The sequence below is a fragment of the Brassica napus genome, chromosome A10 (assembly GCF_020379485.1).
Source record: "Brassica napus cultivar Da-Ae chromosome A10, Da-Ae, whole genome shotgun sequence".
In the NCBI taxonomy this organism is placed as follows: Eukaryota; Viridiplantae; Streptophyta; class Magnoliopsida; order Brassicales; family Brassicaceae; genus Brassica; species Brassica napus.
This window is the reverse complement of record NC_063443.1, coordinates 17,716,779-17,733,392: the sequence shown is the minus strand read 5'-3', so window position 1 is coordinate 17,733,392 and position 16,614 is coordinate 17,716,779. Positions and strand designations below refer to the sequence as shown.

Sequence of the window (16,614 nt, the reverse complement as noted above, 5' to 3'; positions counted from 1 at the left end):
AGAGGGCAATGATTCATCCGGTTTTTCCCAGCAGGCCCTGGTCGTTAATTACAGCAACGGCTGTTGTTTTCAGATCTCCATGACAGGTTTTGAGAAGCTTGCTGACAAGAATCTAAGAGACATTTCACTTTCGTTTTGTAGGACTTTTGTAAAAGGTCGTATGAAAGCACTGTGGATTAAACGCAAAATAAACAAACAATGTGCAATGACATCGTTTTAAACATGTGCGCTTCTTTTCATACGCGTTGACAAGAGGTAGGTATCAAAACGGCATATACAGTAATAGCAAGCGCGTTAGGTTTGACAAGTCCACAGGGAAACAACATATGCACTCTGTCTATGTAAGATTTTGATTTTAATTTGATTTTGGAATGTTTCATGCTTTCTTTTTCAAGCACTATCTATAAATAAACAAAGACACAGATGAGTAGAGGTCAAAGCAGAGATCTGCACGTCCTCCTTTTGTGTCTTCTTCTTCCTCCTCCTCTCTATTGCTTCTCTTTCTCTTGTTTAAAAAAGATCAAAAATCTGTAGACTAAGGATGGAGAACAAACCAAGCATGCTAACCGATAGATACGAGGTTGGGAGATTACTAGGCCAAGGCAACTTCGCCAAGGTCTTCTACGGAAGAAGCGTCCACACAAACGAGAGTGTAGCTATCAAGATGATCGACAAGGACAAACTCAAGAAGGTCGGACACAGCGAGCAGATCAAGAGAGAGATCTCCGTGATGAGCCTCGCCAAACACCCAAACATCGTGAATCTGCACGAGGTCATGGCGACCAAAACAAAGATCTACCTCGTCCTAGAGTACTGCAAAGGCGGAGAGCTTTTCAAGAAGATGGTCAAAGGCAAACTCGCCGAGAACGTCGCTTGGAAGTACTTTCACCAGCTCATCGACGCGGTTGACTTTTGCCACAGCCGCGGAGTGTATCACCGCGACATCAAGCCGGAGAATCTCTTGCTTGACGAGCACGATAACCTCAAGGTTTCTGATTTCGGTTTAAGCGCGCTTGCCGAAAGCAAGCGCGCTGACGGTTTGCTTCACACGGCGTGCGGCTCGCACGCCTACGCTTGTCCTGAGATTGTTAACCGTAAAGGGTACGATGGGACTAAAGCGGATGTATGGTCTTGTGGGGTTGTTTTGTTTGTGCTTTTGACTGGCTATCTCCCTTTCTACGCGTCCAACCTGATGGATATGTATAGGAAGATCGGTAAAGCGCAGTTCAAGTGTCCTCGTGAGTTCCCTCCTGAAGCGAAGAGGCTGTTATCTAAGATGCTGGATCCTAACCCTGAGAGTAGGATCACCATCTCAAAGATCAAGGAGAGTTCATGGTTCAAGAAAGGTTTACCAATGAAGCAGAAAAGGATTGAGAAGGAAGCTGTAGGAGGCTCAGGTTCAGGTTCAGGTCCAAGCGAGCCGCCGCCACAGGTTTCAAGCATGAATGCTTTTGATATCATTGCATTGTCTTCGGGGCTTGCACTGGGAGGACTATTTGGAGAAGTGTACAGCAAGAAAGAGTCTAAGTTCACATCTAGAAAGCCTGCTTCGGAGATCATTTGTAAGCTGGAGGAGGTGGCTAAAGGGCTGAAGATGAAGATAAGGAAGCAAGAAGCGGGGCTGTTCAAGATGGAAGGAGGGAAGGAAGGAAGGAAAGGGAGGTTGTTGATAGATGCGGAGATATTTGAAGTGACGGAGACGTTTCACTTGGTTGAAGTGAAGAAATGTAGTGGGGATACAATGGAGTATCAGAGGATGGTGGAGGAGGATCTTAGGCCTGCTCTGGCTGATATTGTTTGGGTTTGGCAAGGGGAGAACGAGCATGTGTTGCGTGGTTTGAAGGAGGGACAAGAACCATTGTAGAGATCAACAAAAAGTGAAGTGAAGAACTAATTAAGAGCCTTTTTTTAAAAAAAACCTGTTTTTTAACATAGCTTGCATTCATTGTAGAGATAGCTGCTTGTTGTAAGCTTTTTACATTTTGTGTTTTTTTTTTTGCTTACGTTTGTGAGTTTTTTATTGAGGTTTGGTTGATACAATAACAATAGTAGAGGAGCAGAGAATGAGGTGGTAAAGTGTATAAGCTTACACATTGTTATGTGTTCATAAACTTTTTTTTCTTTTCAACGAATGTTAAATTTTATTCATAAAAAAAAATATTTTTACATAAAAGTGTAGACATTTCCAGATGAAACTACTCCTTATACTACTTCACTTCTTCTTTGCGTACTTTAGAGACAAAAGGAAATGATTTACACTCTTCTGTTTCAGTTGTGACTTTGCGAAGTACATTAACTAACTTAGCGAAGGATCGGTTTGGAACATTTTTGAATCAGACCGGTAATGATTCAAAAGGAACAACCACCAGATGAACGCTTCTCTTATGTTTGAGGGGTAGTTCCGTCTTTTTGTATATAAGTTTTGACGCGTTCGTTCCTTCGTATATTTTATTTTATTTAACTGAAAAAGAGAGAAAAAATCGTGAGGATATGATCGTACGGACGAACAAGTCGGAGAAGAGAAGGGAGTCGTGGCCGTTGGATCTGGTTTTGTGGGCATCCACGAACTCTTCTTCCCCCTAATCAATAAAATTTCATTCCTTAAAAAAAAAAAAAACGATTTCTCAGTTCTGATTTTCGATCTCACGTCGAAAGTTTCGTCCTTTGGTTCGTTCTGATCGCGAGATCCAAAAAAATCATGAGGAAGAAGCTCGACACCCGTTTCCCTGCTGTAAGTTTTCCTTTTTCCGATTGGTTGATTAAATTGGAAATTTTTGTAATTTAATTCACCATGATATTGAAAATCAACGCTCGGCTATATAAAAATCAGTACTTTGATGATTGGGTTTTTATAAAAATTGGTACTTTTGATTGCGTATTGTATCTAATTCAAATGATTTTGATAAAAAAAGTTATGATTTTTTTTTATATTGTGAAGGATGGATACTTGTTTGTAAAATGATATTGGATTGTGTCTAATGGTGATTATAATTTTTGCAGGCGCGTATAAAAAAAATAATGCAAGCTGACGAGGATGTTGGCAAGATTGCTTTGGCTGTGCCTGTCCTTGTTTGTGAGTCTCACATTACCTTTTTTTTTTTTTTTAACTTTGCAAATTTTGATGGACTTTGTTTTTAATTTTGTTGCTAAGTTTTCTACATTTAAATCACAGCAAAAGCTTTGGAATTGTTCTTACAAGACCTTTGTGATCGTACTTACGAAATCACCCTTCAGAGAGGAGCCAAGACTGTGAGCTCTTTGCACCTGTAAGTCCTTTGCTTAGCTATCAATCAATATTTTTTGTGTTATCAAGTAATTAAGCCATTATTACAATAAGCTGGGGACTACTTCGCATGTAGCCTCTATTTTTATTTGATTTATGTCATTGCTTTTGTCATTATACTGCATCCAAATTCATTGATTTATTTTTCTACAGAAAAAATTGTGTGGAAACGTACAACGTGTTTGACTTTCTGAGGGAAGTTGTCAGCAAGGTTCCTGACTATGGCCATGGACATGGTCACGGTCACGGTAATGGTCAGGCTGATGCGACAATGGACGATCGCACTTTCTCCAAGAGAAGGTTGGATCCTTTGTTAATTAATATCTCTTAGCTTAGCTCTGTATTGTATGTTTGTTTTTCTGGGACTCTTGTGTCAAGTTGATATGCTGTTTTTGATTGGCCACAGGAAACCTACGGGAGATGAAGCTAATGACAGCGATGAGGAGATAAAGAAAACCAAAGTGGTGAGGCATTCTATTATTTACTCGCTATTTTGTCTCTCTTTTACAACACTAAAGCAAAACCAGAGTTTATGAAAGTGTCTTGATGTGATGTTTTCTCCTCACTGCAGCAGGAGACAGGGCAAGTGGGACCCAGTGGAAGGGGTAGAGGAAGAGGGCGTGGAAGGGGACGTGGACGAAGTGCTAAAACAGCTGAAAAGGAGCTTCTTCAACGCGAGATGGAAACAGAACCAACCATATTGTCAGCACCACCACAGCTTACACAAGACGGTATCACGATGCCTTCACTAACACAACAACAAGACACTGAGAAGAAGGATGTAGATGACATGTCTAAGCAAGAGCTGCAAAGTCCAAAAGCAGGTAACGACGACACAAACTCAGTGTTAGGTCGAGATTTCGATCTGAACACACAAACCCTCGAAGTAGAGACAAAGCCACCAGTGGTGGTGGTCACAACAGCCTCAAGAGAGACAACAAAACCAGAGGAGTATCCGGGTTGGTCCATATCGGATATAGGGAATATGGATCCAATGCAGCTTGCTAGTATGGGTAAGAGGTTAGACGAAGAGGAAGAAGAAGATTATGACGAGGTGGAAGCTTGATGCTGAGACCCACTTGTTAGTAGGGGGATTAAATAGAGAGTAGCAGTGTTATGTAGAAGATGTATCATATGGCTCTTGTTGCTCTTCTCTTTCTGTATGGAGAAAAACATTGTAGGCCCTTTTTTAATTTTATTTCGAAAAGTTTGAAACCTGATTGCTTTTCATCTGCCTAGACCGATTCAGAAAATCTTGCATCATTTATCTCAAGACCTAACCAAGAGTATGTTTTCTCTTATTATATTCAGACTGGACATAGAGACCGTCCAGCTTCGATAATCTTCTTACATTCCCTATAATATAAGGTTATTTAAAGTTGTCAAGAATTTGCAGAAACTAGAAAGCAAGTTGATTTGGTGTAAAGTGGCGCAAAAAGAACATAATAAACAGAAAAGATCCAACCACTCTTGGCTTTACATTCTACGAGAAATCGTGCCAACACGTGACCGTAGCAACAATTATTTCATTTATATTCCTTAGTGTTGTCCAAAGTTTCGTTTATTTTTTTTTGCAAACGGACTAAAAAACTAGTAATTTTTCATTTTATTTGTATTCAATATAATATTTTATTTGATTTTTTGCTAACTAATAAATTAAAAATAAGATAAAAGCTAGAAATTTTTTTAATATGAAAATGCAAAACTACATGTATACTGAAAAAATTGTAACACTCCATCTTCATCCCTTCATCCGGCCCACAGATTCCACTTCGTGTGACAAACAGTGCATTAATTTTTTATGGTTTGGAAAACTTGTTTACTAATCATATAATCACACTTTAATTTTTTTTTTGTACTTTGTCCTTACTCGTACAACATAGCGAATCATTTCTCTTGATATATCACACATTTTTTCACTACTCTAATTTATATAAGCTTAATTCTGAATTTTTTTTGGATGTGTAACCGAAAAAGATAAATGTATTTTAATTACATAAATAATCAAATGAATCAACATATACCACAAATCAGAATATTACGCAAAATTTAAAAACCGAAAACGATTCTTAATATAAAACGAAAAAAAAAAATTTCCACTTCTGTTTAACTGAGCTTATGATATCATAATAACAAAGTTACTTCTATCTCAATTTAATTTAACTACGTGTGAACGATATTGTTTATCCATTGTATATTACATCTCTAATACTTATGGATCTGAAAATTTTCTTATAGTTAGATTTTCGACTTTACAAAAAATACAGGCTCCGAGACCAGCATCACACTCTCCTCCATTGTTATATTGATTTCAAACTCATTTTTCACTCCATGTTTGCGACGACAAGAAACCGATTAATAATACTCTCCTGACTCACTCAAAATCTACACGTCGTTTCTCCATTTCTTATTAGAGATTAAATTGTAGCCGTTAGATTAGAAAGAGTTATTTACTTTTGTGAAGGGGTAACTTAGCTTTTGAATGATTTTATAATATGATCATATGGTCCAAATTCGAAGATTTTCACACCTTAATGCCTTCAATGTCATTTGTTTGCTTACCTCATAGTCACTACAACGATTCCTTAGATGCTCCCCCTAATCCATCCCGTTACCTGCCACGTGTCCGTTTCTTTTCCCCCATTTTTCCAATATCAACTTATGTTCCTTCTCGAATCATGCAAGATTGCAATATTATTATACAAGAACTTTTGTTTTGTTACGAAACCAAAAGTGCGTTTCTGATTATCGGATATAACGTTTATTGTGTGCCGAAATTACTTTCAAATTGATGTAGTTTTTTTCTCAAAATGGAATCATCCCTTATATATTAATTGAGGAACATTTGAAAAGATGTAACCTCAATTTTGTATTAATTAAAAGAGGCCCCAATGCATAGGTGTCACTCAATTAGGTAGTCAATTACATTCAATTGAAAAATAAGTAGGTCCACATTCGATTTTTATATGTTGTTAGATATATAAGTTGGTCAAACTATATGATATAATGATATGATATGATATTTTCTTTCCTTAAATAAAACCTACGGAATTACCATAAATGACTAATATATATATGACAATTAATGAGTTTAATAATAAAGATTTGATAACAATGTATATCTCCTCCATCATTTTTTGTTTAATTTTATATTATTAAAATAAATTAAACAATCAAATTAGCTATAAAAAGAAAATTTAGATTTTTTCGTATATGTTATATTTTGAATTTTTAAAAACGACAATAAATGACTAAAACTATTAAAATTATTATGTTAAAAATTAATGATCAATGGTTTAACATTTTTATTATAAGAAGATACACATGATTTTAAAACCATATGAGTAAAAAATATCATTTAATAATAAAATAAATAAATATATATATATATATATATTAAACACTATATACCATAAGATTACATAAATATTTTAATATTAAAACTTTCAATGAATTTTCAAGAACATTTATAAATTATAAACTTATTAAAGATTTCAGATTGAAAATTTTGTTATCGATGATTTAAATATTTTGTTATAAAACGATATGAACGATCATAGAACCGTATGATTATAAATTCTTATTTAATAAATAACTATACAAAATATACTATTCCTAGAAAAATAGGTTGGTCTATCTTAACTTATATTACACTTTTTATTAAACTAACTATCGAATTGATAAATAACGTACCAAAAAATGTTTTGCACTTTCCTTAAATAAAAGCTACGAAATTACCTAATATGATTAACGTATATGTGAAAATTAATTATAATGAATAATAAATATTTGATAACAGTTTTTGTATCTTAGTTCTTTTTTTTAAATTTTATATTATTAAAATATATTTAAAAATCACATTAAATATATAATAAAAACATTTATAATTTTTCTTATATGTTATATTTTGAATTTTTCAAAACGTCTATAAATTATTAGAAATTTGAAGATCCCCACTCTGAAAATTTTGTGATCAATAGATTTTTTTTTGTCATAATAAGTTACAAATGATCATAAAATTGTATTAATATGAACTTTTATTTAATATTATAAGAAGATACACATTATTTTAAAACCATATGAGTAAAAAATATCATTTAATAATAAAACATATATATTTATATATATATATAGATTATACTATATACCATAAGATTACATAAATATTTTAATATTAAAACTTTCAATGAATTTTCAAAAACATTTATAAATTATAAACTTATTAAAGATTTCACATTGAAAATTTTGTTATTGATGATTTAAATATTCAGTTATAAAATGATATGAATGATTATTGAACTGTATGATTATAAATTCTCATTTAATAAATGACTATATAAAATATACTATTCTTAGAAAAATAGGTTGCCCATCTTGACTTACATTATATTTTTTATTAAACTAACTATCGAATTGATAAATAATCTACCAAATTTTTTTTTGCACTTTCCTTAATTAGAATCTACGAAATTACCTAATATGATTAACGTATATATGAAAATTAATTATTATGAATAATAAATATTTGATAACAATTTTGGTATCTTAGTTCTTTTTTTTTAATTTTATATTATTGAAAGATATTAAAAAATCACATTAAATATATAATTAAAACATTTATATTTTTTCTTATATGTTATATTTGAATTTTTCAAAACGTCTATATATTATTAGAAATTTGAATATTCCCACTCTGAAAATTTTGTGATCAATAGATTATTTTTTTGTTATAATAAGTTACAAATGATCATAAAATATAACGCATATGAATTTTTATTTAATAAATATTCAAACTAAATAATATATATATATATATATATATATATATATATATATATATAAACACTAATGATTTAAAGCAACAAAATTGGCTGATCAATTTAGTCGTCCAGTTGAAATCTTTCAAAAATATGTGAAAGACTAAAATCAAAGTACATATGGATTTAGAATAGTAGTTATATTTTACTAACCAAATACCGAAAAAACCGAACCGAACCGAAACCAATCCGATATCCGGATTGAACACCCGTAATCCAAATGAAGCCAAACTATTGTTTTATTCTCCAAAATATAATAAAAATAATAACTTAATCCCGCGCAAGGCGCGGGTCTTATCCTAGTATACTTGTATACAAGAACAAATTAAAACAAATTCAAGAGAAGGGAAAGTAGCAAAAATCTAAAGCATTGTTTTTTTCTTTTGAATAATGAATCTAAAGCATTAGGGTCTCCCATAGAGTAAATTAGAGTTTCATAATCCAATCCTAAAAAAATACTGCAATTTTGTGGGTAAAATTCCTAGTCCATGCCTAATACTACTACATCAGCGGTAAGATCATCCGTAGCTCAGCTTCTGGCTAGCCTGTAAACTCCAGGCCATTTGCTCATATATTTATATATATTTTTTGCTAAACATTTGCTCATATATGAAACTAGGTAGACAGGTTTGTTTCATAATTTGTCTACTGAAAAGTTTCATAGTAGCACATTAGGTTATATATAATGTATGATCTAAAAGGGGATTCGACCATCATATTTGAGCACCAATAACTATAGAGGGGAGGTGAGAAAGTGACGTCAACCAAGAAACCTAGAAACATTAAACAAGAAGTAGAAAATACATGACTATGTACGTTGCATCTTACTATAAATACATAAGACCACTCAACATATATCTTACACACTCCAAACACACAAACTAGAAGCAATATGTCGATGGAGAAGCTTGGTTGCTGTGAAAGCTTCCTCAAAAGCTCAAAGCCCTACTTCGCCATGATATCTCTTCAGTTCGGCTATGCCGGCATGAACATAATTACCAAAATATCCCTCAACACCGGTATGAGCCACTACGTCCTTGTCGTCTATCGCCATGCAATCGCCACGGCCGTTATTGCCCCCTTCGCTTTCTTCTTCGAAAGGTTATATATCCATTTTTCATTACATGACTTCTTGAAAGAGAGATTCGTCAATGAACAAGAAATTTGTTAATGGTTTTGTGTATTCAAATTTTTTAATTTTACAGGAAAGCTCAGCCGAAAATAACATTCACCATTTTCATGCAACTTTTCATTCTCGGCCTTCTTGGGTTATTACTTAATCACTATCTCCATATAACTATAGTCTCTTGGACGTTTTATAAAATAAAATAAAAAACAAGAGAATAACATATCTTTCCCTGTATAATAAATTAACAGGCCCGTGATTGATCAAAACTTCTACTATATGGGGTTGAAATATACGTCGCCCACGTTCTCGTGCGCCATGAGTAACATGCTTCCGGCTATGACCTTTATCTTGGCCGTTCTATTCCGGTACGTAAGTTAGCACAATCATAAATCTTAGGCAATTGATGATTTTTTGAAAGGTATATCATTTATAAGAACTATTATCTAATTTGATTAATAGGATGGAGGTGTTGGACGTGAAGAAACTGTGGTGCCAGGCGAAAATAGCTGGAACGGTGGTGACCGTAGCCGGAGCCATGTTAATGACAATTTATAAGGGACCCATCGTTGAGCTATTTTGGACTAAATATATGCATCTCCAACATGCTAACGACACGACACCGTCTAGCAATTCAAATGATAATAAGGATTTTCTAAAAGGCTCCATCCTCCTCATCTTTGCTACCCTTGCATGGGCCTCCCTCTTCGTTCTTCAGGTACAATGAGATTATACTTTAAAGCTATCCCTAAAGTAACCAAGGGACAATAATATATTTTGTTTTATATTTTTTTGTGTTTAAGTGAACAGCCAAAATTTTACTTTTGCAAATTTGTTTTTGTTAGAGGGTGCACTTTTACAATTATTCACTCATTGTTTATTGGTTGGATCATGATTTATGTGATTAGGCGAAGATACTAAAGACGTACTCGAAGCATCAGCTTACTTTAACAACACTAGTTTGCTTCATCGGAACATTACAAGCAGTTGCTGTGACGTTTGTCATGGAACACAACCCATCAGCTTGGAGAATTGGCTGGGACATGAACCTCCTTGCCGCCGCTTACTCTGTAATATTAATTTCTCTCATCTTTTTTTATTTATATAATCTCATAATGAAAATAAGTAATCTGGTATATAAGGTCATGGACCACTTGGTTGGTTATTATTATCTGCTTTCTGAGATAAATTAACTATATGGACCTTTTTCATGTATAAGTAGATGACTTATTAACGGATAATAATGGTTTATTTGGAAAACATAGGGGATTGTTGCATCAAGTATCGCATATTATGTGCAAGGGATAGTGATGAAGAAAAGAGGACCTGTGTTTGCTACTGCCTTTAGTCCTTTAATGATGGTTATAGTTGCAATCATGGGTTCTTTTGTCTTAGCAGAAAAGATCTTCCTTGGAGGGTAAATTCCCACTTTTGCCCCTTTCTCATATACTCCATGATCATGTTCATAATGTTCAATAACGCAAATGAAAGCTTATCGATTTGGTTTTGTAACAGGGTGATTGGAGCGGTACTTATTGTAATTGGACTGTATGCGGTCTTGTGGGGAAAACAAAAGGAAAATGAAGTGACTCATTGTGAGATGTTAGAACCCACCAAGAATATTGATAAAGTAACCGAGGATGTGGAAGCTAATAATGGAACTGAAATGAAATATTCGGACTCTATGCTATCAACGATTGTAATCAGTACTCCAGCAACAGAAACAACTTTGAAGAAAACTAGCCAAGAGCCATGAAAAGATTGCATGAAGAGAATAATAAAAGACTACTTTTGGTCGGATATTTGTGTGTATTTTTGTCTTTTTCACTTTTAATTTTGACCTATATGATTATGAATTAAATACGTGTAATAGCAAGAACTCTAACTTGCACTTCATCAATACGAATGTTCTTATTGAGTATTTCTCGGAATATAACAAATTTGAACCATAACAATACTCACTAGTTCTAATCTCTAAGCACAAAAAAGAGTAAGATAATTGGAGCCTTGAAGGAATGTTATGATTGAAACAAAGAGGTATTTAACCTTCACCTGATTTGAAAGGCGACTGGGACCAAATCAGACAATGGTGTGGCAAGCCTAGAAGGAGCCGGTGAGTTTCTACAAAGAGGGCACGTGGCACTTGTCCGGAGCCACTCATCAACACAATCAGCATGAAAGCAGTGATTACATTCCGGTATACACCGAACCGGATCTCTAGCTTCGTAATCACATAGGCATATCGAACATGGACCGTTATTGGGCCTCGGTAATCTTCTGCTCTCACCAAGCACTATCCTTGGATATGACTCTATAACAGGCCGGTCCAGTCCGAGCTTCACCTCAGCCGCCGGCGAGTCAAGAACTCCCTCGCTCGTGGCTCCGTCTCTTGGAGCAGATTTTGACCTTATGCAGATGTATGAAGCGAGCATTATAGTGGAGATGAGGATGAGGATGCTCACGGCGATGGCGATGCCGTAACCGAGTCCAACCCCAGTGGCCGGAGGATTTGTTGGAAGCATTGTATGTGGAGAGAGTTTGTGAGAGAGAAATAAACTAAAACGTGGAAGGAGAAGAAGAGTTTGTATAGGAGGAGACAAGTTTGGCGTAGTCCCCGGACAATTAAATGTTGCTTCAGAACATTGTTATGTAGTATATTTTAATTGGGGGTATATGAAGTTATGACCTTGAATCTTTCATCTTCTTATATTATTATGGATCGTTGACTCTAGATCTTTAGTGATTCTATAAAAGGTTTTATATTTTAGCTCGGAAACCAACCCAAAAAGTTCCTTAGACGTTATGCAAAGTCTCAAATGTTCCCGTTTTGCCAATGTTATATGAACATTTGTATATATGATAAATATTTTGAAAAATGTTAGTGATCATTTGAGATTAGATTTTTTTTTTTGGTGAAAGGATTTGAGATTAGATTCGCTCATCTGATTATGACATTAGTCGTACAATCGTTCCATCCGTGTACTAAGTGCATGGATGTAATTTTTAGATCTTTATAAAAACAAAAACAGAAGCACACATGTTGTAAAAAGTTTTTTTTTATTTGAATAAATTTAACATTCTTAAAAAAAAAAAGATGAGTACTAATTTTTAGTGACATCACTATTTTCAATTGAAAATGATCTCATCAGTAAAAAACTGAAGTTAGTAAGTGATTCTCATTAAAAAAAATGACCTCCTCTTTTGCGACAACATCCACATTAGCGAATTTTTTTTTATCTACAATCATTACCGCAAAATTATGTTTTTGCGTGATTAGTGGGATTGCCTTTTTGACCTAGGAATTGTAGAATCGTGTTAGTGACAGAGGAGGAGTAAAATTCCATTTTTTTTTGTATTTACTGCATTAAATAATTAATTAAATACTACTCCTTCCGTTTTATAATAGTTGATGTTTTAAAAAATGTTTGTTGTTTCAAAATATATGAAGTTTTGATATATTTATATTATTTTTAATTTTATTGAAAACTGTGTAACTAATTAAATTTTGCAATTATTTTTTTAAATTTGTTGAATGATTTTTAAATTTTATTTGTAAAGTTACTTTTTCGAAAAAAATAAAATTTTTAATATTTGTGCAATGCGTAAAAAAATTATGTATTTTGAAACAGAGGGAATAATAAATAAACAACATGGTTTTTTCTAAATATTCCGTACATGGAGCTAAAAGTAGACCTAGCTAAAAGTTTGAGATTAAGAATAGTTAACAAGAAAGTGTGAATCACATCGGGCCACATGTGATCAGCCCAATCTGTGCATAAACCCATCTGTTAAATAAAATATATATACTTTTCAAAGGAAAATATATCTCAGAATTCAATAACCATTTTCTATTTTATACCAGTTGCAAGACAGGCATGTTTTCATTATTATACTACTTTGCCCATCAATAACAAATACCCCACTAAAGTAGTGGAAATCACAAGAAAGTAACTTTTGCACTACCGGAAGAGTAAAGAAACAGATGAAGAAATACACTGTTGGCCGACACCAATTTCACAAAGGAAAAGAAAAGATAAATAATAGCATGGTGAATAATTGTGGCCATACCAGCACCAAAGTTTCACCGGTTCGCATGCTGCGGGAATATACTCTTTTTTGAATGTGAATTGTTGGATATTTAAAAGCATACCCCATTTACTATTATGAATAAACCACATGTAAGGACAAAAGAGCTCGTGTTATGGTAAAGACTCCACGGTTAAAATAACTAATCTCTTCCAACTAGAAGCGAGAGCAGCTTAAGTTAATCCTATTGACACCGCCGTTGTAGTTCGAACTCATAACCTTATGATAAGTGGAATAAATCTTTGATTTGTTTCATTTACTTTAATATAAGTTTGGTTTTGTTGTACTACTTGGTCATTTCGTAGCTCACTCCACTATATATACCCTCTCATGCCACCACCAACTAATATCCCATCCAACCCAACACATACAATACAATGACCACTCTGGTTATATTCCTCCAACTTCTTTTCATCATTCCACTAGCACTTGGGTTAAACCACCCAAACTGTGACCTCACCAACACTCAAGACCAAGGCTCTACCTTAAGGATCTTCCACATAGACAGCCCTTGCTCACCCTTCAAATCTTCATCCCCGCTCTCATGGGAAGCGCGTGTACTCAAGACTCTGGCCCAAGACCAGGCCCGTCTCCAGTACTTGACAAGCCTCGTCGCCGGGAGATCTGTGGTTCCTGTCGCCTCAGGGCGTCAAATGTTGCAGAGCACAACGTACATTGTCAAGGCTAAGATCGGTACTCCCGCTCAGTCTCTACTCTTAGCCATGGACACGAGCAGTGATGTAGCTTGGTTACCTTGCTCCGGCTGCGTTGGCTGTCCTTCAACCACCGCCTTTTCTCCGGCCAAGTCCACCACTTTTAAGAACGTCAGTTGCAGTGCTCCTCAGTGTAAGCAGGTATAATAAACACACACCTTCAGATATAAATAATAAATATGTTCCATAGAATGTTTTTGATTATAATTGTATTCTTCACACTATTTTATAACATTTTCGTAGCTTCATTAATGCTCCATAATCGACTTAACATTTTTGGCTCATGTATGTCACTTACTATAATAGTAGCATAAACTTTGTAGTCGTATTATAATAGTAGCAACCTGCAACTTGTTATCATCTAAGCATGAGAATATTGTAGTCCAAACAAGGAAATTATATTCAAACTAGTAGTCTTCAGATCTAGAATTTATTTGACTAAATATTAAAAATAAATAAATAAATTGAAACACTATTTAAATTTTATTTTTGGTGAAAAAGTTTTTTCACAGATAGTGAGGTCCCATGTGGTTAATAATTTGATTATTCCACCCAAAAGTCTGAAAAATAATTCACGGGATTACAGAACACTCACTAAACCAGACCGACACATTGCACTAACTCACGTGAACACACTTGTTAACAGGTACCTAACCCCACGTGCGGATCACGCGCGTGCTCTTTCAACCTCACCTACGGAAGCTCCTCCATCGCCGCTAACCTCTCTCAGGACACCATCCGCCTCGCCGCCGATCCGATCAATGCCTTCACCTTCGGTTGCGTCAACAAAGTCGCCGGCGGAGGAACCATCCCTCCTCCGCAAGGCTTATTGGGCCTGGGACGAGGCCCATTATCACTCATGTCACAGGCTCAGTCACTCTACAAGTCCACGTTCTCCTACTGTCTGCCGAGTTTCAGGTCTCTCGCCTTCTCCGGATCGCTGAGACTCGGCCCCACCGCTCAGCCCGTGCGCGTGAAGTACACGCAACTCCTGAGAAACCCGAGGAGGTCTTCTTTGTATTACGTCAACCTCGTTGCGATACGCGTCGCTAAGAAAGTCGTCGATATACCGCCGGCAGCTATTGCTTTTAATCCCACCACTGGCGCGGGAACCATCTTTGACTCCGGTACGAAATTACATTTTGCAATCCGGTTTGGTTTCGGTTTAGATTTTTAATTATTGGTTTTCCGTTTGAATTTAAGACAGTTCCGGTTTGGATTTTGCATTGGTGTAGACTTAAAAGACGGTTTAGTTCGGTTTTCTAAACTAATATGTATTTAGGATCTTAACCGCCTAACCGGCCATCTGATTTGCAGGTACCGTGTACACGCGGTTATCTAAGCCGGTTTACGAGGCAGTGAGGAACGAGTTCAGGAAGCGCGTGAAGCCACGTACCGCCGTAGTGACGTCACTCGGAGGTTTCGACACGTGTTACTCAGGGAAAATCACGGTGCCGACAATAACATTCATGTTCAAGGGAGTGAACATGACTATGCCAGCGGATAACCTGATGTTACACAGCAGCGCCGGGAGCCTGTCGTGCCTCGCCATCGCGTCGTCGCCGGAAAACGTGAACTCTGTCGTGAATGTGATCGCAAGCATGCAGCAGCAGAACCATCGTGTCCTGATCGACGTTCCCAATGGACGTCTAGGGTTGGCACGTGAACGATGCTCTTAAGAAAAGATGAATGAGACAATAACTAATTAAGAGCGTACTAGTAGTGTTTGAGCAGCGACTTGTTTGTTTGTGTGTTTTTGTGTTTTTTCATTTTTGTCTTTCCTCGTTCTGTCTGCTTCGCCACTTTTCATGTGTTTGTTAGAGGACGGTGGTGTGTAGCATTTGTCTACTCTTATCAAGTCATTTTATGTGGTTTTTAACCTTTGTTAAATTATCTCGAGACTCGAGTCAAAACTAATAGAATAAACTATTATCTGCTGAGGAAACTGTATGTTTGCTCTTTATTATGTGACTGTAATAATTTAGCAAAAATAAATAAATACAAAACTGTTGTTTAGCCATTTTAATAATGCTATAATATGATAGATGGTAGATTACATATGATAAAATTATAGAATCACATGTTCGGACAATTTCATACATTTCAAATGGAGAGATATGCAAGTCCACTCGGTGCGTTTGGAAACAGACGGTTTATATTTACTGGATATGACTATGTTGTTCCGGTGGACTGACCGGCCTTTGCTTCAAAGATTAATACATTTTAGAGTTAACAGAAGAAAAAATTGAGAGCATGAGTTTGCTCCATATCCCCATATAATCAAATACAGTTAGATAGAAGTGTTCCTCGAAATACTTAGAATTTGATCTAATTGTATGAGTAGTTGATAAAAAGGTACATTTCGAATGTTTTCTTTATTCTGAAGTTACATGAAATTTTGTTGTCGTTTATTAAATCGGTGCTCATCAATACATAGGTCCCTCGGGCATAGCTAGTGGTTATTCATGCTCGTAGTTGCTTATAGGGTTGTGTGGACACTGTAATGTGCATAAGATATTAAAAATACATCACTCAATGGCCAACTGCGTTAGATATCAAATGTCATAAATGATTATGCGAAAGAGAACA

General features: G+C 35.4%; 4 protein-coding genes across 5 annotated transcripts; 3 read left to right on the top strand and 1 right to left on the bottom strand.

Annotated features, from left to right (window-relative positions):
* The first annotated feature begins 63 nt into the window (after positions 1-63).
* On the top strand, positions 64-2,737 carry LOC106419462 (CBL-interacting serine/threonine-protein kinase 2-like). Its single transcript, XM_013860250.3, has one exon. The coding sequence runs from the start codon at positions 542-544 to the stop codon at positions 1,862-1,864; it is 1,323 nt and encodes a 440-aa protein (XP_013715704.2). The 5' UTR covers positions 64-541; the 3' UTR covers positions 1,865-2,737.
* On the top strand, positions 2,492-11,147 carry LOC106419224 (WAT1-related protein At5g07050). Of its 2 annotated transcripts, none has more exons than XM_048742526.1 (10): positions 2,492-2,731; positions 3,001-3,073; positions 3,173-3,266; positions 8,989-9,201; positions 9,306-9,368; positions 9,478-9,594; positions 9,689-9,944; positions 10,135-10,296; positions 10,492-10,643; positions 10,742-11,147. In XM_048742526.1, exons 1-10 carry the CDS (start codon positions 2,699-2,701, stop codon positions 10,980-10,982), a joined length of 1,404 nt encoding a protein of 467 aa, XP_048598483.1. In that variant the 5' UTR covers positions 2,492-2,698; the 3' UTR covers positions 10,983-11,147. The 2 variants fall into 2 exon arrangements, with proteins under 2 accessions (XP_048598483.1, XP_013715435.3); XM_013859981.3 differs by having other exon boundaries at positions 8,986-9,201.
* On the bottom strand, positions 11,094-12,147 carry LOC106419278 (putative RING-H2 finger protein ATL69). Its single transcript, XM_013860036.3, has one exon. The coding sequence runs from the start codon at positions 11,746-11,748 to the stop codon at positions 11,275-11,277; it is 474 nt and encodes a 157-aa protein (XP_013715490.2). The 5' UTR covers positions 11,749-12,147; the 3' UTR covers positions 11,094-11,274.
* A 1,334-nt stretch (positions 12,148-13,481) lies between these two features.
* LOC106419485 (aspartyl protease AED3-like) lies at positions 13,482-15,918 on the top strand. The gene is made up of 3 exons (XM_013860279.3): positions 13,482-14,166; positions 14,672-15,152; positions 15,343-15,918. Exons 1-3 carry the CDS (start codon positions 13,690-13,692, stop codon positions 15,702-15,704), a joined length of 1,320 nt encoding a protein of 439 aa, XP_013715733.2. The 5' UTR covers positions 13,482-13,689; the 3' UTR covers positions 15,705-15,918.
* The last annotated feature ends 696 nt before the right edge of the window (positions 15,919-16,614 follow it).